Below are 25,385 nucleotides of genomic sequence, written 5' to 3'. Positions count from 1 at the left end.
TGGCTAATCTTTAAAGCGACTGTTCATCAGTAATGCTTAGGAGTGGACAACGTCAACTGGCTGACAAACGTCAATTGGCTTGCAGAATGACTTGACGTAAGATTTGTTCACACAAAATAACTATACGACGAGCCATTTGTCCAATCAGTTGACCAATCTCTAAAATAACTATTCATCGATAATGCTTAGGAGTGGACAATGTCAATCGGTTGACAAACGTCAATTGGCTAAAGAATCACTTGATGCGAGATTTGTTCATATAGAAAAACCATGCGACGAGCTATTTGTCCAGCCGGTTGGCCAATCTCTAAAGTAATTGTTCATCAGTAATGCTTAGGAGTGGACAACGTCAACTGGCTGACAAATGTCAATTGGCTTGCAGAATTCACGAGACTCAAGATTTGTATACGTAGAAGATCCATGTGACGACCTATTTGTTCAGCTAGTTGACCAACCTTCTAAAGTAGCTGTTCATCAGTAGTGCTAAGGAGTGGACAACGACAACTGACTAACAAACGTCAATTGGCTAATCTCTAGCACCATAACATTATTGAACATGATGGATTTTTTATTCATACTCTTATATACTTTTAATCAATATGACACTAGTACTTAGTGAGACTTTTTTTTTTTGAATAAATGTGTTTATTCTTTTCTTTTTCGTTGAAATTTCACAGAGATGACTAGGGATACTCTTTCCAAAGGTTCAAGGAATAAGAATCGTTTCAAACGAAGCTTATCGCGTGAAGGTTGGGTAGATGACCATGCAGATCCTTCTCGGAAAGGAAAATGACTTTGTTTTCCCCATGTTATGATATCTGGTCATTCAAGAGGAGGAAACATTTCATCTGTGGAGCTGAAGCTTGCAGTGCACACACCGATGACTGGTCCTTTGAAGGCATATGATACAGAAAGGGACACATCATTTGATTTGACAACTTTGAGTGAATATCTTTCAACGGTTGACCTACTTCCTGGAGATGAGAATGATACGGAGCGTCAGCCATCTTTATGTCATCCTCCACATCAAGATCAAACTCGCAATTGTCCACAGGCTGTTTTGGCATAGAAAATCATGCAACGTTTCACTCGATAGGGTTCAGATATTGAATCTCGAGGCGACATTCAATATCTCAGTGGTTTTTGGGACTGGAGCTTGGACGTGAGCCATAAACTACAAAGCAGAAAGTCGATAGCTTCCCTTGGTGAAGCTATATTTGCAGCTAGTAAGGAGTACAGTCGTCCTAATGGTATGTACCGAGCTTTGTGTGAGTTTTGGTGTTCTGAGACCAATTCTTTTGTGACAGGTAGTAGGGAAGTTGGCATTTCTTTATAGGAAATGCAGAAGATTTCTGGGCTTTCTATTATCGGTGAGTATTATGAAGAAGTGGTACCCAGTCTCGATGAACTCATGGGTTGCAACGGTGTTTCAGGATTTCCTCTTTCCTGTCAGTATCTATTCAAGGCATATGCTTTACTGATTCTTGAAAAAGGGAGTGACTGTGTTAGTCACAGTGAGTGGCTTGATTTCTGGTACGTTAAAGTTGAATGAATTTCTAATCCTCGTCTGACAGTAGAGTATAAAGAAAGGGCAAAATCATTTTACATTAATCGTAATGGCCGTTAGTATCCTAGAAAAAAATTACGAAGACCCTTTTCTTCTCTAGTTACTTTGGCTAAGGGGGGTCGTAAAGAGGGAGAAAATCCATTTATCAGGCTCGGTTTTCTTGCAAATCAAAATGTTGAAGATGAAGCTATGACAGCTGCATACCTCTCTCCTTGTGGTTGTGTCGTTTTGTTCTCCATTGTGAAAATGGTGATGTTATTCATCCAAGTACTTTCAAGATAGCAGTATTGATGACTCGAGGTATTATGTTCAGTTTGGTACCTCAACTTCTGTGTTGTTTGTACAAAGGTCTATCTCAGACCTATTGGGGTATGAAAACACAGAAAGTTGTAGGTACTTCCACGAGTTATTATCCTCTTCATTACTTGTTTGGGTGGGTTGGACTTCATTTTCCTCGGGGAGTATTTGATAACATTGATGCTGACTTTGGACCTTCGTATTTGGTTTACACAGCTGGTGTTTCCAACTCATACTTTTATTGGGAAGATAGTGCTAAAGATGCGAGGGATCTGATTATCACCATGGATTCTAGTGATTTTAAATGACATCCTGAGGAGATTTGGCCACCAAAAGGTCATAGAAGGATACTGACTAATGGTGGTGATGATCCTTCTGAAGTTCAAGCTTTCATGATAAGTTGTCGTCCTAGATTTGTTATGTTTCGATATGGTGATGCTTGCAAGGTGGAAATGTATAGTCCTCACAGGTTTGCTTGTCAACAAGGCTTTAGTCAACGTATCCCCGGAACTTCGATTCCTTTCACAAGATCCGTTGATGAGACAGAGTTATACAGTTTATGGTTGTCTTTGACTCAGACCAAAAGTTGAGTCAACTTTTTTATTCCTCCAAAAGTGCAAGACATGATGTGGCGCCCCTCCAAACGCTAATACAAATCCCCATGTCAGATCTCGAGATACAAGGTGGCACCTCGAAATCTCGGCATGGTCTCCTCTATTTATGTTAGCATTCCAAGGCGTTCAACCTGCACCTGATAAACGACATACAATCCTGCATATAAACAAATAAAATATAGTACTAGCGGAAGCCTATATACGTCTAATAATATATGATAGATCAGAGTGCGGAAGAAGGAATTTATACACACGATTATACAAGAATTCCTCACTCTAACAAAATTCCTAACGCTTAAAATCAAAATCTATATATTACTCTTAGACAAATCGACACCACTAGGGGTAATAACCCCAATACTAACCAAATAACGGACTCTAGTCGTCTATCTGACCTACCAGATAGTCCTCACTCGTGTTCTACACCTGCTTCGTCAAGTTCCGGATCTGAAACTATAAAATGGAGAAGGAAAGGGTGAGTAACAATGGTTACCCAGTAAGGAAGAACACAATTTCTACTAATAACCTCTTCTAACATGAACGAATGAGCATACTAAATCATTTTAAAGTCTGTAAAATTTTACAAAAGAAACTACGATTAACTGGTACATATAGCCAGGGATGAGCAACTAAACATTTTAAAACTCACATTACATCAATCAACAGTACTCACTATAACATTCTCTTTTTATACAAATCTAATTGATCAAATGGAAACATTAAACATGGATTTCATTTTATATATCAAAATAAGCAACAGATACATAATACACAATGGTGGAATACTGGAATTAGAGAGTTGGGATTCACGACTGGATCGCTCCCAATCGGGACATGATGTTACAATTCTTCTCTGGCTTTTTAGTTATTGATTTTGTGGTCGATCGCTGCACTTACCACGTTTGGTTGACCATTTATCCGGCTCAGGCTGGCCATTTGATGTGACCGTAAGCAATGGGTCTTTTTTCGATGTGTTAGAACGTTCGACTACTATAGATTGTTAGTGATCACTGACTAATCATCTTCGTTTATGCCTATCAGGCATGCATGTGATTCCCAAATATACAAACCATTCGTATACGACCACCTTTACATTAGAAGTTCACTGGTAAAGATAGAGAGGAATAACCCGGATTCCAGTTGTGACTCCACTCTCATACGCGTCCCATACCACGTATGAGCTTGGTGGTCCCTACCGTACATCCCAGGATAGTACACTACTCCGGATGATATGACGCACTATCCTTTCAGGCATTCACAAACTCTTTAACAACTCACAAAATAGCTACATATATATATTATTTTCATTTGAAAACCAAAGAGAAATTAACAATATAAGGTTGAGAATAGATATCTAGTTTCTTACCATGCAAGTGTGGCCACTCGGTCTAAAATAAATAACAAAACGGAAACGTAAACAGCGCCTTGTGTTAACAGAAATTTAAATAAACATGCAACCAACAATATTATCCCTGGATATCTGTTCACCAACCTGCACATAACACAACAACGTAAAATGCAGACATCACTCCTCGGGTGTGACTTTGACATTTTACCGTTTCATACCCTTTTTCCCTTTTTTTTGATTTTTACAATTTTCAATCTCTTCAATAAAATATCCATTTTCTGATATTCATCAACTCAATATGAGTTCATTGAATATTAAATCACATTTTCCAACAGAAGAATTTATTTTTATCAATAATATAAAAAAAATACAAATTGTTTTTCAAAACGGGGTCCGAGCAGTGCACAAGACCCAATTTATGGAAATAACCCGTTAAAATGTCCTACCCACATATAGTTTGTTAAAAATACAATTAAACATTTCGAATATGCAATTTCTGGCGTGAATTTTTGAAATAACAAAAGAATTCTATATTTTAGAAATACATCCAAATTTTTTCAACAAAATCCTAAATGCAATTTTCACAATCTACGATTACTAATAGAAATTGAGAGTTCCTTACAATCATTAGACGAGGAAATTGAAGCACGTGCACGGAAATCGAGGTGAATGATGCAGAAATCGAGGTAACTAGTACTTCGAGACGACTGATTTTCGAAACTGACCTGGTGGTTTCGAAGATCTCGATGTCGTCATCATTTCTCTCTTCTACGACGGAGGACGGTTTGACCCCGAAATCGGTGAAATTCGAGCTCGAAGTTTTTGAAATTCCCGTATATAAATACGACTGATTTTTGACGATATCGGGTGAAATAGAAAGTGAAACGAAAAAAGGTTGGGTGGGTTTTGTAGATGTCGAGGCTGCGAACGTTTCTCTCTTCTACGTCGGAAGACGGTTTGACCCAAAAACGGACGAAATCCGAGGTCAAAATTTCAAAATTCTCGTATATATGTATGGCTAATTTTTGACGATACGAAGTGAAAAAGACGAGAAAACGGAAGGAATTTGGGTGGATTTTGTAGAGAATGAGGCTGCGAACGTTTCTCTCTTCTACGTCGGTCGACGATGGTGCACCGTTTGTCGTAGATCTACGATTGAAATTCGAAGAAAAATGAATTTTTTCATTTTTATTTTCGTTGGCTGTTGGACGGGTTGGAGAAGACGAGTTAAAAAAAAAAATTTTATTTTATTTATATAAAATTTGGGACGAATTCGGTATTTTGTCAATTATTTTGATCGACGATAACTTGGCCGTCCGGACTCCAAAAATGACGAATGAATATTCTATTTCGCCTAATTTTTCATTCTAGATCTAATGGTGTAGTTAGTTTCTATAAATTATGTCTCTAGTAAAAATTTACATTTTTAGCCTGAGGTGACCCCTAAACTTGATGTCGTTTTCGTTTTTGACGATAATTCAACTTTCTAATCTCCAAAAATGACAAATAAATAGGTCATGTTCAATAATTTTTCGTTACGAATCCAATGGTATGATCAAATTTTAAAAATTCTTACTCTAACAAAAAGTCACTATTTTACCCTAGTCCGATCTGGTAATCGAGGATTTTATAATTTTTATATTCGGACTCGTATTTTAGCGTGCTTACAGGGTAAAGTATGTTTTTTGATCATTTTGAATCCAATGGTGAGGTTAGATTCCATTAAAAATGATCAGAAACATCCTAAAGTTTTACCCCTAAGTCCTACTTTCAAGATTTTCTTAAAATTCCACTATTTTATTTTTTTCTCGAGATACGAATTAAAAATTCAGGATTTTACACATGAACCGGCAATTTGATAAGAGTTATAGGGATTGGTGGGTTCAAGATGTACTACCTCATTTGGATACCCTTGATTTTCATCTTCTTGAAGATAGTGTCTCCGTTCCGAACTTTAATTTTGATGAAAGAAAAGGATTTGAAGATCATGAGGCACGTCGTACTTTGCTTGTCATTCAAAAACCTTCTCGAAAAAGAAGAATAGAACACACATGCATTGATGATACATAAAATGTCATTACAGAACCTAGATTGAAATTGCATTTCAAAAAAATACTACCAATGCCAGCGACTACTCAGACGGATCAAGCCAACATTGTTGGGGTAGATATAGAACAAGCTGTTCATAGATCAAGTCCCGTGGATTCTTTGAAGTCTGTTGCTCATATTGATCCTAAAGATACGAGTGTGACTCTAGATGAGCAAGAAGCTGAAGCTGAGAATGATGTGTCTCCTACGAAAGGTAATTTTACACACTTTTTTCCTTTCTTAGAAATTTCATGTTTGTTTTTTTTTTGTATAATCTTTTGTGATTTAATTGTTCTCGCAGAATCATCAACCAATATAAACTCCATTGCCGATTTCTTCGCTTCAGAAGATTTTGCAATCCTCCCTGCCTTCTCGGGTATGGGAGATGTTTGGAATGTCAGTCATCTTAGTAGAGGGCTTTCAAAATTTCTTGATACTGAAGACCCCTCAAAGAGTGATGGGGACGAGATTTCTTCATGTCCTCGTCAGAATTCTCGTAGCACTCCATCAACCTCAACTACACATACGGCTCCTATCGCATTGGTTTTACCTACTTCTCATAAGTTGGTTGATTCATCTGTGATTGTTTCGAAGTCCCGTGGAATGCTTACTGTTTCTACCCAAGCTCGACATGCTTTTTTGCATGATAGTGACATCGGCTTATGCGTTCAACAAGCATTACATAGAGTTCGTGATGAATTCCTTCGATCTAGAGTTGAGTTGATGCTCAATATTGGCTTTTCCAACCTAAGAGAATGACAATCACTTCACATGCCTGCCATCATCTCTTCTCTCAAGGATGCTTTCAGAACTGATCCTATGCCTTTTGCTAACTTCTTTGAATCACTTATAACTGGAATAGAAGCGTATCTTTCAAGACGAGAGAAAGCTTTATCATCTTTGTCAGCAGATGATAGGGATCTTCATCTATCTATCTTAGATCAGGAAGCTTAGCTAAAACGTCAATCAGTGGATAGTTTACGTATGCAACTAACTGAAGTTAAAGATAAAGAAGCTGAACTGACTAAACGAGAAGTTGAGGTAGAAAATGAGTTGACTCAGATCAGAGAAATGCTACCACAAGTTGTTGCTTCTAAATAATCTCTTAATACTCAAGTTCAGGAAGAGGATGAGGCTCTATTTATTGTTGAAGCGGAGTATACTCGCCTATCTAATGCTCCAATCATTGATGATGATGAAATAGCTGCTTGTGAAGCAGAGAGAGAGTCTTTGAAGAAGAAGTTTTGGAATCTTACTTCTTTATATCAAGCTTATTTTTTTATTTTTTTATTTATTTTTTTACTGTATAGGACTTAGGAAATTATAACATTGTTTATTTCATTTGAAATTAATAAAATTTCCCGTTTTCCTTATACGAGTATATTTTTTTTGTTGATATGGTTGAACCTGAAGTAACTTTACAGGCTGCCTACGTACCCAAAAATGGGATCAAACCATAATGTAGTTCAAATGGATAATGCTTTAAGTTTTCCCTAGATTGCCATATCGAGTTTTCAAATTTTTTTTTTTGGACCGTTTACAGTTTTAACTCATGCGGGTCAGGAGTATCATGTAGTTTAAGCTCGTATGATAATGAGCATTGCTAAACAGTTTAGGCTCATGCTGGGGAGCATTCTCAAACAGTTTAGGCTCATGCTGGGGAGCAGTGTCAAACAGTTTAGGCTCGTGCAGGGGAGCAGTGTCTAAATAGTTTAGGCTTGTGCTGAGGAGCATTGTCAAATAGTTTAGGCTCATGCTGGGGAGCAATTATTCTTTTAAGCATAGTATCGTTTGAGGAATTTACTGTTGATTGGACCAAGACGTAATCCTTCTGGTGTTACAAGAAGGTATGCACCATTAGTGTATACTTCTTTCACTACATGAGGCCCATCCCATTTTGGATCAAACTTCTTTCCAGAACGGTGTGAGAGGATGATTGGCCGTTGTACGGCAAGAACTAAATCGCCAACTTGAAAAGAGCGTAGTCGAACTTTCTTATTGAATGCACGTGACAGTCGGGCTTGGTAACATTCTAGCCGTTGTTGTGCTTCCAATCTCTTTTTGTCTAATACTTCAAGTTCAGTTAGACGTAATTTGGCATTCTCCTCGCAAGTTAGACTTTTTTGGATTGCAATTCTTAATGAAGGTATTTGACATTCCAAAGGAAGAACAACTTCAACTCCATAAACCAATGAGTAAGGTGTGGCTTGTGTGGAGGTGCGGTATGAGGTTCTATATGTCCATAATGCTTCTCCAATTCGTTCATGCCAATCCTTTTTCGATTTTGAAACTACTTTCTCAAGAAGCTTACAAAGAGTTTTGTTGAAGGCTTCAGCGAGTCCATTTGCTGCAGCGTTATACATTGTAGAACATCTCTACTTAATGTTAAACTTCATACAGAATTGATCCATTAGCGTACTGCTAAAAGATTTCCCATTATCTGCCATGATATATCGTGGAATGCCGTAACAGAAAACGATATTACTTTTGATGAAGTCGACTACCATTTCTTTCTTGACCTCTCGAAGGGGAACTACTTCAGCCCACTTAGAAAAGTAATCAGTTGCGGCAAGGATATAAAGATGTTGTCTTGTGAATTTTGGGAGTGGTCCAACTACATCAAGTCCCCAACCGTCAAAGGGCCAAGATGCGATTGTAGGATGCAATGGCTCCGATGGTTGACGAATGTAATCTGATGAGTGTTTCCAAACACTCAATTATACACACATTTTTCAGATATTTATCTTGATTTTTATGCCTATTTATCCATATTAAGATAATAATCATGATAAGCCTCAAATCACCACGTTGCATGTTAATTATGCTTAATTATATATAAATAAATTCATTTACTATATAAATCTAATTACGTGTGTTTCTTGTGCAGAAAATCAACAAATTGGAATCAAAATCTCAAGACAAAAGCATTTGGGCCCACTTTGGAATGTCCTAACACTTTGGAATGCCCTAATCCTTTGGAATGCCCTAATCCTTAACTCATATTCTCCTCTTTTGTCTTTTTGTGCAAAGAAAAGTGGAGGCTACTTTTAGACTCTTCTACACACATTTTCTCTATAAATAGAGCCTTCATTTCTAGAGAAAGGGTCTCATCTTGGCTCTCTTATCCAAGACTCCTTTAATCTAAGGCTCTTAGCCTATTCTCTTATTTTTTGTATTTTCATTTTCTAGTTATTTTCTTTTGGTTAAATAGTCTTGTAAGAAGTAGAAGAAGAAGAAGTTGTAATTTTCTCCATGAAATGAAGAAAAGTTCTTTCATCTCTTATCTTCCCTCTCTTGCAATGACATTAGGCTAAGTTCCCCTCCATTGGAGAGTGGAAAAGCCTAGAACAAGTTCTTGTGTTATTTCTAATTTTATGCCTTTCTTTTATTTAAAATGCTTATGAATTCTCTTTAAGTTTCTTGCACATTTTATTCTTAATATAGATACTTTATGCTTAGATTAGATTAAGATAAAGTATGCTTAAATTAGATAATTTGTAGTAAGAAGTTTTCAAAGAATTCTACTCTATTTTTGTTCCCTTATTTCATTTTATTTACAAAATTTTCCGATCTAAGGAGCTAACACCAAGCCCTTATGATTGAGTTATAAAAAGGCTAGAGATTAGGAATTGCTCATTAACATGTTTTAGGTAGATCCACCTCCAATGGTGTTTTAATTCATAAGTTTACTTGCTTTTAATTTCATTTACTTTAGTTTATTTTCTAGTAATTTTACATCTTCTTATAAGTTCAAAAATACAAAGAAAAACAGTTTTAATTACTTTTAGTTAATTTAGATTTTATCTTCTTAACTTAACTCTATTCCTCCTTTCTCTTGGGTTCGATCCCCTACTTGCCCCACAAGTAAGGTAAAACTAAGATTATTATTAACTCCGGTGAGAAGAACAACGATAGTCTCATCAGAATTTTGGCGCCGCTGCCGGGGAAAGGTAAAGGTAGTAGTGGTTTAAAGAATCGTTCACCATAGTAGGCCAATAGAATCCCATCCTCTTCAGACTATGATGGAGTTTCGGCCTTGACTGATGTGAACCGCACACTCCAGAGTGTGCTTCTTCTAAAGCACCTCGGATTTCATCATCTCTAAGATATCTCATCAAGATATCGTCGAAAGAGCGGTGATATAATTTATCATTGAAATATAAAAATCGAGGTGCCCTACGACGTATTTCGATTTTGTGCTTTAGGTCGTCTGGCAGCTTCCCATGCTGTAGATAGTCGATAAGTGGTTGTCTCCAATCTTTGACTTCGGCTATTTCGATGGTGTTTGCTTCGTGCGATTCACAATTTTCTTCTACCAAAGGAGGTAATACCCACCTATGACAGATAGGGATACTCATTGTCTCTCCTTCTAACATAGCCAAACTTGCAGCAAGACTAGCTAAAGCGTCAGCCTGCTTGTTTTCGACTCTTGGTATGTGTTTGATGATGACATCTTCAAACTGACTTAGAAGTTGTGTAGCATATTGGTGATAAGGTACCAACTCATGTTTTCGAACGTCATACTCTATTGAGAGTTGGTTGATGACAAGCTGTAAGTCCCCATACACATAGAGTTGGTGTAATTTCATCTTTAGCCCGAGTTCTAAACCAATGATCAGAGATTGGTATTCTGCAATATTGTTTGAACATAGCTTCGTCAAGGAAAATGAGAATGGAAATACTTCATTTTGTGGGGTGATAAAAATTACACCTGCCCCCGCTCCATCTCTTCTAGCTGTGCCATCAAAGAACATTCTCCGAGCTGGAAGCACATCAATAGAGAATACTTCTTCGTCAAGCAAGTCGTGAGACAATTCCCATTCAGCTAGAATAGGATGATCAGCAAGGAAGTCGGCTAATGCTTACCCTTTTACAGCTTTTTGAGGGATGTAAATAATATCAAATTCTGATAAGAGAAGGGCCCATTTAGCTAGTCTTCCTGACAAGACTGGCTTTGTCATGATGTACTTGAGTGGATCAGCTCGCGCAATGAGTCGAACTATATGCGATAACATGTAATGTTGAAATTTCTTTGTGGCAAAGATGAGTGCTAAACATGTCTTCTCGATGGGTGAATAGTTTAATTCTAGTCCAACAAGAGTTCGACTCAAGTAGTAAAGTGCACCTTCTTTTCCTTCGACATTTTCTTGAGCCAACAATGCTCCTAGTGACATTTCTTACGCACTAATATAAAGAATCAGTGGCTTCTCGGGAATTGGTGCAGAAAAAATAGGAGGCTTGAGAAAATACTCCTTGATACTTTTCAGAACATTCTTACAAGCTACATCCCATTCAAATGATATATCTTTCTTCATTAATCGACTGAAGGGATGACAACGCCCAACTAAGTTTGAGATGAATCTACGAATGTAGGCAAGTCGACCTTGTAAACTTTTGAGTTCATAAATGTTCTTTGGTGCTGGTATTTTTTGAATGGCTTCAATCTTGTTTCAGTTGATTTCAATACCGCGATGCCGAACTACGAATCCCAAAAATTTGCCTGAGATAACTCCAAAAGTACATTTTAATGGATTCATCTTGAGCTGATACCGTCGCAATCTGTCGAAGGTATCACGTAGATATTGTAAATGATCTTCTATTTTCTTGGACTTTACTACTAGGTCGTCAACGTAACATTCGACTTTGTCATGTAGCATGTCATCAAAGATCTTTTGCATAGCTCACTGGTAAGTGGCACCAGTATTTTTAAGTCCAAAAGGCATAACTTTGAAACAATATATACCTTTTGGGGTACAAAAGGCCGTGAGTTCCTCATCTTTTGACGACATTTGAATTTGATTATAGCCTGAAGATCCATTCATTAAAGATAAAGCTTTATGTCCTGTAGTTGCATCAACCATAAGTTCTATGATTGGAAGCGGAAAATCATTTTTTGGACACGCATTATTTAAGTCACGAAAATCTACACACACTCGAATCTGTCCATTCTTCTTTCTTACCGGAATTATGTTAGAAATCCATGCTGGATACTTTACTTCTCAGATGAAGCTAGCTTCTATCAACTTGTTAACCTCTGTCTTAATCTGTGGTATCAACTCGGGTCGAAAACGACGTTGTGCCTGTTTTATTGGGCGAACTCCGTGTTTAATTGCGAGCTGATGAACAACGATCTTTGGGTCAAGTCCTGGTATTTCTTTGTAAGTCCAAGCAAATATGTCTTTGTACTTTTGTAGCAACTTGAGGTACTCGGATTCTTCATGCTGATTTAGAAGAGTGCTGACGAACGTGGGTCTCGACTTTTCAATTGTCCCAAGATTTATTTCTTTTAAGTCTTCAACAGTGGCTTGTCCGCCTTCTTCAAAGACAGGTGGAGCATTTTCGAGTTCTTCATCTGACGAAGTAGAATCTTCTTCAGGGAATTCCTCAATGGTAATATGATTTACAGAAACAACATCTTCAGAATTGTTTGTTCCAACAGTTGAAGCTTGGTTGTTACTCGTTTGGTTTGTGAGGATGATGGTGCGTTGCTTCACAATCAATGCATCTGATATTGAGACTTCTAAAACTGCTTGTCGTTTCATGCGAGATGGAATAACGCTATGCAAGCCACTACTATCTTTATGCTCCACATGTTTATTCATTTGCTTAGGTCGTCGTCGTGATTCTCTTCGTATTTTTACCCCAACATTCTGACCAAGTCTAGATATAGCAGACGCACAAGGTTTATGAATTTGTACATCATGATGATTGTCTAAAGCACCCAATCGGTCAAATACCGACATGGTCGAGGTGTGGCCACCAATTCGATCAAATATCGATGTTCGTGGAACTGGTATTTCTTCTACAGACTCATCGATGACCTTTACTGTAGTATGTTGTGAAGAAGCCGTCTTCATCTTAGAAATTTTGATTGGAGCCTCTGGCGTATAACCTAGCCTTGCTCGTGTGAATGAAACTCTTTCTCCAGCTCGAACGAGTTTGACTTGTGTTGCAGTTAAATCATGAATTTGATCAGTCTGTGGCAGTTCACCCAATCGCACGGATTCACCTTTTCCATAACCGACAATCTTGAATAACTTGGAAGTTTTAGGACCGAATCAACTTTTGAACTCTACTTTTGCGAGGTTGTCTTCATGGTTCTTCGCGATTGTCGTAGTTGGGACAACGTTTTCCACGGGTGTCCTTATATTGTAAGATTTTTGGAGAGGTGTAATCGGAAAGATTAACTCTTCTTTCAACGTCTCCAATTTGATTTTAGAGACAGAAGGTTTGATTTTTGAAGAAATCTCTTCGAAAGGTGATAGTCCCGGCTTTCGTCTCGATTGTGGCACATAACGAAGCATTGGGGTTGGCAACACAATTGTGGATGACGCGTCCATCATTGATTGACCCACCTTGATCTGCCGAGTTTTTGATTCTTGCTTCTTATTTTGTTTTTTCTTAAGTCGAAGATTAGGAGAAATCTCCTCGGCATCATTCGTAGTATGCTTTCCTTTGTTGGATTTTTGCTTACTAGAATGAGGAATCGAAACTGGAAGTGCTTCTTGAATGACGTCCCCTCCAAAATAAAATTTTGCATCTACAAAATACGTTTCTACCTTGTCAAACGGTTGATCTTCGGTTATTACACGTTTCTGCACACCATCTTTGTAATATTTGAAACATTGATGTAACGTGGATGGTACTACTCCAGTTTCATGTAGCCATGGTCGACCGAGAAGCAAGTGATATAAAGTTTTACAATCAATCACATGGAAGAGTGCTGTTGACTCCAAATTTGCAATTGAAAGCTTGAGTCTTATCATGCCGATAGCTCTTTGATCACCCAAGTTGAAGCCTTGGATCATCAACTTACTATGAGCAAGTTGATCCGACGAGATCCCAACTTGTTTCATGGTACAAATTGGCATGATATTCACCGCAGAACCACAATCTAGGAGAATTCTTTGAACTTTATTCTCCCTCACATAACCTGTGACGTAAAGCGGCCTATTGTGAGGTCGAGATCCCAATTGGAGATCCTCATCAATGAAGGTAATTGTGGCCATACACATACTGTCTTGTCGTGGATCTAGGTCAGGTTGAACTTCCTGTTTTGAACCAGTTGAGCTTTGCTTTGAAATAAGCTTAACTTTTTGAAATTCACTGGACAAATTCAAGTCGATCTGCGAATCTTTTGTTTTCGAGGTGTTATTGTATTTCTCAAGTTTCTGGTCTCCATCACAGGAAGTAATAGGATGTTCTTCTGATCTACTATCAATATCATCTTCAAACACCTCCGCTTCTACTTGGTGACATGAAACCGTGCAGACTTCCTTCAAGAGCTTCCTTGGTAAGAATTGTAATAGAGTAACCGACACACGGGGAGGTTGTTGAAAGATGTCTTCAGGGTCTACGGGCGGAACTCAGAAAGCTTTTTTCTTTGTTGTTTTCTTTCGTTTCTTTGACCCCGTACTTAGTTTTGACTTTCTTCTCTTTTTCTTTGACTTCGAAATAGAAGGAGTTGGCACATATATAGGGCGTCTTTTTCGAATAGTGACAACTGTCTACCCTTCGTCATCAACTGAAGCAGACTCTAAGATGTCTAACTTTGATTTTGAAGCTGAATGAGATCGTGGTCCTTGTTGAAGTAAAGTGGGAAAGGTGATGATTTTTCTTTGATGTGGCCTTGCCCCCAGCGTGGGATGGGCCTTTTCAACATAAGAATGTACGGATATGAGTTGTGATGGTTTAGGTAAAACTTTACTGATTTGAGGAGATGAAATCTACGTAGCATATTGACTTGTCAAGAGTATTGGATCAAAAGATCCAAAAGTGACAGAGGTCATGTTGGAAGTAGCAACATTTTCGACAAAGTCAAGTTCAATTTTCCCTTGACGCGCCAAATCCATAATCTTTTCTTTGAAGACGAAGCATTTTTCAATCGGGTGACTAATCACCCTATAATAACGACAATATTTCGGATCATTGTCGCGACCTGCTTCCTCGGGTCGTTTGGGCACTAGAAGTTCAATGAGTTTTAATTTTAACAGCTCTTCGAACATGCCCAAGACATCAGCATCAGGAAAAGGGTATTCCTTTGCCTCAAGTTCTTTGAGAGTTTTCCAAGCTTTTCCTTTTTCTTGTGTTGAATCAGCTTTGGCTGATCTTCTCTTCTCTTACCTGTGATCTTGATAGATTTGCTAGTGGTGGTAGATAAGACTTCTTTAGTTTTGAAGGACTTGCCATCCTTCTTTTCTTGCCTTCGAGGCTCATTTAGTCGTGGAGTTTGATGCACAGCTATATTCTGCTCCATGTCGTGGGTTCGAGTAGCTAGCTCTTCGAAAGCGTATGACTTGATTCCTTTCAAGATGTAAAGGAGTTGCTAGTACATCCCTTGAACACACATCTCGATAGCAGAAGATTGGGAGAGTCGATCCATGCAGTTGAGGAAAAGATTTCTCCATCGCTCTATGTACTCGATGACTGGTTCATCTTTCCTTTGTTAGACGGTAGCGAGTTCCACCATACTTATTGTTCTTCTAGTGCTGTAGAAGCGGCCGAGGAACAGTCTTTCAAGTTGATCCAACTATCTATTGAATTGGATTCCAAGTCGGTGTACCAATCGAACGCATTACCCTGGAGGGAGCGAACAAATTGCTTCACTATGAAGTCATCGAATGTACCGGTGTTGTTGCAAGTTTCGATGAAGTCGGCAATATGCTACTTTGGATTGTCTTTTCCTTTGAACTGTTGGAATTTTGGTGGTTGATATCCCGTTGGAAGATGCATTTGTTCGATGCGTTGAGTGTAGGGTTTGGAGTAAACCAATGAGGACTGTGGCATGCCTCCATACTGAGCACAAATGGTGTCAGTAATCATTGCTTGCAGTTGTTGAACGGAAAGCGAGGCAACAGACCTTTGTGGTGGGTCTCGTGTAGCTTTACGTGAGCCAGCATAGTCTTCTCGTTTTTCTTCACACGAAGTCATGTACGCTTCGGGAATGAATCCTGGAGGATGTGAAGGTCCAGCACTCGATTCATTCTCCTTATCTTTATGCTCCAAATGACTAACGAGGGTTGCAATCTGAATGTCTTTGTCTTCCATTGCTTTTGTTAATTTGTTGATGGTGTCTGCCATCTGGACAACTTGTTCCTCCATTGTTAACACTCCAACTGTCATCACTACTCTGATAGAGGTGTGAGTTTGCGACGGAGAAGTGATCGATATAGATCTCGACGATCCCTCACTTGACTTCGAATCAGATCTAGAATTTGACGAGTCGTCTTCTACCACGTCAGCCCACGATTCTTTCGTGCTAAGTGCCATTTTTGTGGCACGTTTCTTGGAGTGATGCTGGAGAGGCTCCACTAGCTTGGATCCACTAGTCTTTGTCATTGTTCATGTCACATGATGATCACGACTAATAACCTGAGTAGATTCAAGATTGGTAGAAAGGATTTTCTTACCTTTCTCAGTAGTGGCAGATGCGATAGCATTGACGTTGTGACATGCCATTGATGCTTTAGTTGATGTTCTTGTAGTTGATTGAAAAATGAGAGGTTGAGACAGTCCCACCGAGCGTGCCAGAAATTTGTTGACAATAAATTTTAACGGATCTTCCTCGAGATTCGTGAAATAAGATCGTAAATGATTATATTAATTTTTGATGAAAAGTAGATATAGATCTCAGTGTTTCCTCTAATTATCAGTTAAATACAAAATAGTAACGATGTATGTAGCTTTTCTTCTCTCCGAGCTTTGCGCTTTATCGATTGAGAAGGTTGCTTGGACGGTGGCTTTGCTTTATGCTTGATCTTCTATAGATCTTCTTCTTTCCGAGCTTCGCGCTTTATCGGCTGAGAAGGTTTTTTTGACTTCCGGAGAAGGACTTTGTACGTAATCTTCTCTTTAGTAGGGTCTAGATCTCTAAAGAACCTTGCTTTGTCTCTAGAGGAGGGCTTGAGAACTTTTTCTTATCTAGAGGGAGAGCTTCTGTCTTCTGAGAGAAAGTGATCCCGATCCCCTCTCAATAAGGGAGGCTCTTGTATTTATAGACTTAAAGGTAATTTAGCTTTCCAATTATACCCCAACATAAAGAAGTTTAATTGATATGTTTAAAAGGCTAAATTTGTCCAAATCCAATTTTAAGGATATTATGGATCATTATTGGCTAAACTTATTTATTTGGGTATAAGGCTCAATATTTAATTTATAGATCACTTGAATTTGTTAGATCATGGGCTTTATTTGCGAAAACCCAAACCCAAATCATATGAGGCCCATCCCGATTAACAGACCCCCAATTTAGATTTGTGGGCCCAATTTTGATTTGGTGGGTTTTTTGTTAACTTAGAAGACTACAAGGGCCTTTTTAAATTTCGATGCCTACAGTTATATGGCCACGACAGATGGAATTAATCGCTTAAAAGCAATTGCTTACTACTATCATTTTTTCCGTAAAATCGAAGTCGTAATTTAGCTAATATGACGTAGCGGATATGAAAAGGAACTCGATTCTAGTAGACAAGTGAGCCTCAGACAACGTTTGGTAACATGAGAAAGGCAATGTCCAAGTCACCGACCATGACAGTGCCACTGATGGATCAACCTTTTAGGCTATAGCTGGCTGCCATAGATAATGCAGTATGAGGCTTGTTGTGTCGAGAAAGTAAGGAGAGTATGGAAAACTCAATCTACTATGTTAGTTACTCCCTCAGAGGAGTTCAGACATGATAAATAACTATCGAGAATACAAGCTTCCTTAATTTATGCAACACAGAAGATCATACACTACTTATTTGCGAACGGGGTCCTTCTTGTCACAAAGATTGGCCCCATAAAGTGCCTATTGGTTAAGCCAACACTTTCAGGAAAATTATCGAAATAGTTGCTACTACTCTCAAAATTACATATATCCTAAATACCCCCAAAGGAGATCAAGGGACATGTGGTGACGGACCTGCATGCCACATTCCCTGCAAAAGGTGTCATCGCTGAATTTCTTGAGAAAACTTAATGGAATCTAAAGTGATGATAGCATAACCAGCGACACGGTATCATGTTCACAACCCTCTATGACCTTTAAATTAGATTTCCCATGCACGAACAATGCTGTGGTGTATGAAGCTTTCTTTCTAGGAATGCCGTTTGCCATGTTTATGTGTGTCGATAAGTGCCTAAATGTTTATATTTTATCACGTATTTTGAAGGTACTTATTCAATTTTTCTTCTGCATAACTCAAGGTTTTAACATGGAAATCATGCATGTTTCTATTTCTAGGGCTTACACATAATATTTGCTCAAACATGACATATTGCATGTATTATTATGTAAATGGGGGAGATTAATTTGGTACGATTTATTTTGTAGGATTCTCAAGCCAATTCATCAAGATTAAAGACCCAAAGTAAAAAATTGAGAACCTCTCTATACTCAAGGCATCAATATATCATATGAAGGCAAGTTTCACCATGGCACAGTTGGGTGATGTCATTTGGCAAACATTCTTTCAAGACTTGATTCTCACGTGTTGATGATCACCAAGAATGATCTCACATGTGTGCCACTCGGGAACATTCTTTAGAAGGCTACGTTGGGCTCAATGGGAAGATATCTCACTTGTAATTTTTTTGATAATTACAATAGGTTAGATTAGGTCTTCTTCTACCACAATTCGCTTTAATTTTCTGCAACTGATCAAAGCAGTGTACTCTATCCTTTTTTTTATCAATGAAGATCAAGTTTATGTTTATTTGAATTTCTGTTTCATATCTTCTTGATTTTGAAATGATGAGTGGTTAATTCCTTCCATTAGAGAGGTTGAAGAAGCCAAGAGCAAGATGATCTAAGTTATTTAATTGATTTGACTTCAACTTCCTTTCAATTTAATACTTAAATACTTTAATTAGGTTTACTCCTTCAAAATTTCTGAAATTTCCTTATGTGTTACGCTTAATCTAGATAGGTTAATCTTAGACAAATTCAAGTTTATCCATGTTAAACCTAAATAATTAATAATTGAGAGTTTTGTGTTCTAAGGGAAGCATCCATATTTTTTGATCTTCCATCTTTTTCCTCAATGATTTGATTTTCTTGTTAATTGGATTGAGGTAAGAGTGGATTGAGGCAGAAGTGGTTTGGTTGCTTAGATCTAATTATTCTTTTTGGATTCATCAAACCATGATCCAAGCTTAAATTTCCTTAGCATATATGTCTGGCCTAACCTTGATAAATCTCTTATATCATTCAAGAGATTCTATTTGCAAGCCAACTTTTACCTACAACACACCAATTCTTTTGGAATTAAATGATTGGCTACATTTAAATTAGCGCATTATAAGTAAAACCTGCGTGTTAATAAAATCTCCCTATCTTTCTTGCACCATGTCGAAATCCATCTTTGTCAGTTCAAGTAGATTCGGATCGATGTAATTTTCACACGTACACTTCAATGTACTACCTACGTACTAATTGCAGCATCCTCTAGTGCAAGCTAGGGCTGGCAATGGGTTAGATAATATCCATTTACCTTACTCATCCGACTCAAGTTATTCGAGTATGGGTACAATTTTTTTTATCCCATTAAGAAGTCAGGTAAAATCATAAGTGATAATTTGAGCCAAATATTTTAAATTAGATATGGATATACATCCTATCCAATCCGAATATTCATTTATATCCAAGGTTTAATATGGTAAATTCACAATAAGATATATGTATAACAAATGATTAAAATAAAAGAACTTAATTCTCTAGAGAAGGAAATCGGGATGTGGATACTTGAGCTCCAATGTTTTGAGATCCAAGTAATCAAGAGATTCTATCTTGAGATAGGATTTGCCTCATTCGGCTGGATGAGGTAGGCCCTTTTCCTTTTTTGTAATTTTTTTAACATTAATACAATTATCTTTCATTGCTTGTTCAAGTTTCCACTTGCCTAAGAGAGTTGATCCCATGGACCCATCTTCACTCCAATAACCTCTAATCCCTTGCTTGCTTATAAAAAAAAAAAAAAAAGACAATAATATCTTTCATTGTTTGTCTAGAAGGGGAAAAAAGGTTGTCTTTAATTTTTATTTATTTTTTTATTTATTAAGAAAATGATGGTATGCTTTAACGCTATATGCTTAATAAATTAAAAAACGTAGTCATCTCAATTTGTCACTTATCATCTACTGGATCCTCTAATCAATTATTTTTATTGAAGGATCTGCTAAAAGTTTACTTCCATCTAGTATTATCTAGAAATATGGGGCTAGAATGCATAGATTAAAACTTTCTGATAGAAAAACATTCAATCCCAGTCATTTAAACATGAAATCCAATGACCGGGATTTATCCTAGGATACATTAATTCATACCTCAATATAAATGTATAAACATTGTAGAGTTTGCTCGTGTGCGCTTACGACACAATCATCCTTTTTGGGGTTAAGGGGATAAAAAGATAAAAGATAATAAAATTGTAAAGGAATTAGTGAAAAATGATTATAAGGTATAAGGGAAAAGACAATGAAGTTGTAGTTGTATTATCTTTTTGAAAATAATGATTTAACAAAAAAAAAAAAAAAAAAGCTTTGATCCTTACTAAGGGTTGTTTTGCTCAAATGGATCCACCACATTAGCAATCGAACACCACAAAAATAAGAGAACATTTTCATTTGGGCTTTGATCCAAGGTTTTGAAAATGGACCACTACCGAATTTCCACCTAATTCCCAAGTTTAAAATTAAAATTCAATAGTGAAAATTATTGATTTTTGGAAGTCACAAAATAATGCAAAGGACTCTTAGTAATGGTGAACTCCTTACTAACTTAGTAAGGCTAGTTGCACCCAACTTGATAAGGGAAATGGAGAAAGGGAAATATGGAGTAGGTGCTGTGTAAACCTCCCAAATCTCACGTGCCATGTAAATCTCTCTCAAATTATAAAATATGTTGGAAAATGATTAAATTGGGTCTCACACAAAGGTTTGTGTAACACATAACTGTTCTAACTCAATTATATTTTATTATATTTGATATTTGATAAGGGAAATGAAGAAGAATAGGGTAGGTATTTTGTAAAGTGTAACCCTCTCAAATTGTAGGCGTCGTGTAAAAAAATAAAGTAGGTCCTTCACAAAGATTTGTGTCACATACAACTATTCCAATTCAGTTATCTTTTATTATATAGATGTAGGAAAAGTTTTGCATGGACCAAAGGATCATGTAGGACCTGGACCAATGTTGATGTTTGGGCCACGTGGACTACTGCATTGGTCCAAATGACATTTCAACGCTCTAAAACTAATGACTAGGAAAACATACATTTAAAAATGATTAGATCTAAGACTTTGAAAATGGAAGGTTCTTGAAGATCCAAATTTTAAATTAAAATCAAATTGTAAAAATAAGTTTTTAGGGGGTCAACCCCGGATCAACCCAAGTTGTAGAACTTTCTACCCGAGTTTAACTCAATCCAACCATTAGGTTAGAACTCATTAATCCAAGCTCAAACCGAGATTGTGCTTCTAAAATCAGGTTGAGCTCTGATTAGCCCAAGTTAGGTAATTTTGGGCGGGTTAGGCTCATTGAGTAAGTCTAATTTCATTTGGATCAATATATAAATTTTATTATACAATTTAAAAAATAAATACAATATAAAAAAATAAAATCACTAATAAATAAATTTGGACACAACCTCTAAATCTATTACTTTTAATATTATAATATATTTTCTCTAATTTTACAAATATTTTTAATGAGAGAAAATTATTTTTTTATCTTCATTGGATCTTGAAGACTTGCTACAATCAACCTCTTTATCGTGCCTATTGACAATTAACTTTTGTTGGCGGTTTATAACCATTCCTAAGTCACTATGAAACCGTTAACAGACCGTCTTTAATGGAGGCGTCGTTAATGAATTTAAACGGCTGGAAGCCGTTTTAGATCTTAGGATTTGGAACGGTTAAAAACCGTTCCAAATGTCAGATTTTGGAACGGTTTTAAACAGTTCCAACTATGTGTTTATATAATAAAAAAAATTTATATTAGACATCGATTTAAAATCCGATATCTATAAGACTGATGTACAAAATCTGAAACTTTAGGCATCGGTTACAAACCGATATCTAAAATAGTCATAAATCGATATCTAAACTTCAAAAAAAAATTTTAATTTAATTTTTTTTCTACGCATCTATCACCCACGGTCAAAATAGACTCAAATAGAAAACATCGAGGTTGTCTATCACATTAATTTATATACAAAAAGATTAAAAATCAGAAATAAATTTTATAATAAAAGAGATCACCAATTACATAATTCAATCGAACCTTTAAGAAAGGATCTGATTGGCTGTAGCGGCTACTAGCACTACTTGAGATCTTTGGTGCAGTTTGTGACTTGTGAGTCACGTCTTTTGTAATTGAGGCCACTGTGTTATAGAATTGTGGGTGCCACCCCACTACTTACTTGCATAGACATGTAGACTGTCGACCATACAGTCAGGGCGAGAGCTGCCACCAAGTATGTCCACAGAAAGAGGACAAAACACTCTTTTTGACCCACACCAAACAATTGTGTCATAGTACCTGTGAATGGTTTCATAATCATAATTAAATATTTATTATCACATAATTATTCGACAATTGGACGTAATGAAGAGATGATTGAAAGGATTTCATCAAATATGTATTAGCTACATATCGATATTCATGGCTGGTGGCAATGTAAACTGCACCATAAGCACGTATCGGAAGGAGACCAAGATCGCCCGCTGCTTTAACTACACCAATTCCAATTGCAAGAAGGATCATGTATCGTATACAAATAATTCCAATAACAACCAGAGGTTTCAATTTAGCTGACCGTAATCCTGTTTTAAGTTTAAAATAATAAACTTGGTTAAGATTCTGAATTTAGATCAATCAAAGTGGTGAACTGAATGATTAAAGATTTTCACCTTGAGTGAGGTTGCCCCCAAGAATAAGAGTTGATGCAAGAAATTGTGCCATCTCTGTAGAATAATTTTGATATCAGCATTCAAGAATAAAAAAGAACAAATGAAAAAGACCAAATGTTTTGCAAGATAAGCTTAGGTTTTACTTTTAATACTACATACCCAAGTAATTTGATAGAGTCTTGGATCACTCTTAGTGGAGCTCCATCACCAATGATGAGATTTTTCAGCCATGGTGTTGCCCCAAAGATGAATCCCACAATCTAATAAGCCACAGAGAAGCATAATTTTGAATTAACCACCAACAAAGTAGAGGTAGTGAAGCATTTCTTAAGGATATAAACCGAGATCATAAAAAGAACTTACAACAGCAATGGTCGGAGGTGCCAATAATTCCTCAGCAATTTGGTGGAGAACACCAGTTAATTTACCCCAGAAAGACACCTTGTCACCTACGAGCTTCTCGCTGGATAAGTGTGGTACAATCTGCAATGAAAATAGTTTCAAATTTTGGGATCAAGACCAGTATCATTGTTCTTGATATATCACCAAGAACACATGGAGTGGCAAGCAAAGAAACTCAATATTATACTTACAGCTTGGTTCTCTGTATCTTCATCAATGGGTTTTGTTGATGCCACTAGTACAACCACCTGGTCTTGATCTTCTCCCTTTAGAAGGTGAGTTTCCCCATTGGAATCCAAATCCTTATTGGATAGCCTTGAGTATTCCTCCTTAGACGCTAGAAGTGCTATGTACTTTATGCCTGAAGTACGAAAAAGGTGGTAAGTGTGAGGCCAAATGAAGAAACCACCGAGCTGCATCAAGTGAAAAACTAGTCTTAAAATTAGAAGTCCAAACCAAATGAAGCTGAAAAATCACTCTGTAGCGAACTCATTGAGTCACAAATCCTTTAGGACAATTGACACCACTAGCTACATCATAGTTTAATCCTAGTTGATGATTCATAAATAGCCCACGACAGAGTTGAGTTGGCTTGTGAATTGTGATGCATAATTGAAGGGATCCAACTTGGAGTTCTCCAAGACATTAACCCAAATGTATGATCACAAACACCACTCATTCTGTTTCATTTAATGGAAAGAAGGAAAATGTAAGATTGGTTTACCGCCATGGAGAAGGATACATAGGATAGTCCAACAGAGCTGCAAATACTACTTTCGCCGAATGGGCTACCATCCTCATTACAAATTGCAGGTACAATTATCAAGAGAAGGTTTCCCAAATTTCCTGCTCAATAAAAAACAACAATGCAAACTAATGAGGACTAAGTAATTAGGATGAATATTGAGGAATAAGTAGAAACTATGAACTCTAGAGACAACCTGCTGAACATGTAGCAATGATCAGGCCTTCTAGAGGTTCGGTTTCAGTATTTTTACAAGCACCCCATCCAAGAATTGCTCCAACTAAAAAGATTATCCCAATGTTAATTGGCATAAACCACTTGTAGAGATGATCAAAATAAAATGGGGTTAGATTGTTTGATTTTGGTTTTCCATTGTTGTAGCAACTTGGTTCCGCAAGAAAACTAGAACCAATGAACCAAGTCTTCTCATTGAAATTTGAACTGCCAGCAAAAATTTTAAAATATTTATCGAAAGGTATGTATACACATTTTATAAAAATCAGGATCCAGAATGGTGTCCAGTTCCTATAATATAGGAACGGTGTCTAAGTGGCACATTAAGGTAGGCATTTATAGCACATTGGGCTCCTAACCAAGCCATTTTCTTCAGGCACACAGCACGATGTATTTATTCTTAGATAAAAATCTGCCATGTAGACACCGTATTTTGTCAAAGCAATGGGACACCACCCTAGATTACAACTTAACTGATAATTATCTTGATATGCTTTCATACCTTTTCCGATGCACCAACCTAGCATATCTATCCATGTGTTTTTCATATTTACTGTACAAGGTAGGAACTGTGATTGACATGATAGATCCTGTCAGCCATTCAAAATGAAAAATCATATCGAAGATTAGCATGCATTGCAATATTGTACAAAATATAAGATACATGCAAGGGAAATGCTCTGTGTTGTCACAGTAGCAATCGACTCCTTTTACATCATGCAGATGCTTAATGTTAAATGCATGCGACCACTGGATGGAGACAAATGAGGACAATATCAAGCCTCAGCTCAGAGATATATGAGGGCTTACATGTATGTGTGCCTGGAAACAGGAATTTCTCAATGGATTTGAAATGACCTTGCATGCAAGTCTCAAGTCCAATAGGTATTGGTACACAAGCACATGCACTTAAGGACATTACATACGTACATACATAGGGATTAGCCCTACATCAGTATCATTTTGCATTAGTTATGCCTATATAAGGACTAACTACTCATTCAACTATAGGTTCCTTGGTACTTACGAAAAAAATATAGGTTCATTAGCATCTTTAGACATGAGTATATGAGCATTTGTCTATGTTTGTTTATGCATGTGTGTATGAAGAAACAAACGAACCTATACACAAAATGGCATGCTACTCAGCATAATACTTGATGGTTATCTGCTAAGACGGAAATGCCACTGAAAACT

At 37.1% G+C, this 25,385-nt stretch overlaps 1 protein-coding gene and 1 pseudogene across 2 annotated transcripts; both read right to left on the bottom strand.

The window, feature by feature from the left end:
- Positions 1–7,592: 7,592 nt before the first annotated feature.
- Positions 7,593–8,277, bottom strand: LOC147381513 (uncharacterized). The gene is made up of 2 exons (XM_086430317.1): positions 7,864–8,277; positions 7,593–7,745 (listed from the first exon to the last, which is right to left on the bottom strand). The coding sequence occupies exons 1-2, from the start codon at positions 8,275–8,277 to the stop codon at positions 7,593–7,595; spliced, it is 567 nt and encodes a 188-aa protein (XP_086286443.1).
- Positions 8,278–22,070: 13,793 nt separating this feature from the next.
- Positions 22,071–24,764, bottom strand: LOC147381512 (protein PIN-LIKES 5-like; annotated as a pseudogene). The gene is made up of 8 exons (XR_015174505.1): positions 24,691–24,764; positions 24,151–24,272; positions 23,934–24,055; positions 23,401–23,622; positions 23,171–23,290; positions 22,967–23,067; positions 22,808–22,861; positions 22,071–22,720 (listed from the first exon to the last, which is right to left on the bottom strand). The product of XR_015174505.1 is annotated as a protein PIN-LIKES 5-like (transcript).
- Between the last annotated feature and the right edge of the window lie 621 nt (positions 24,765–25,385).

The sequence above is a fragment of the Akebia trifoliata genome, unplaced genomic scaffold (genome assembly GCF_017979445.1).
Source record: "Akebia trifoliata isolate Shusen 1 unplaced genomic scaffold, ASM1797944v1 Contig00382, whole genome shotgun sequence".
Taxonomy (NCBI): Eukaryota; Viridiplantae; Streptophyta; class Magnoliopsida; order Ranunculales; family Lardizabalaceae; genus Akebia; species Akebia trifoliata.
This window is presented reverse-complemented; position numbering and strand designations above follow the sequence as displayed.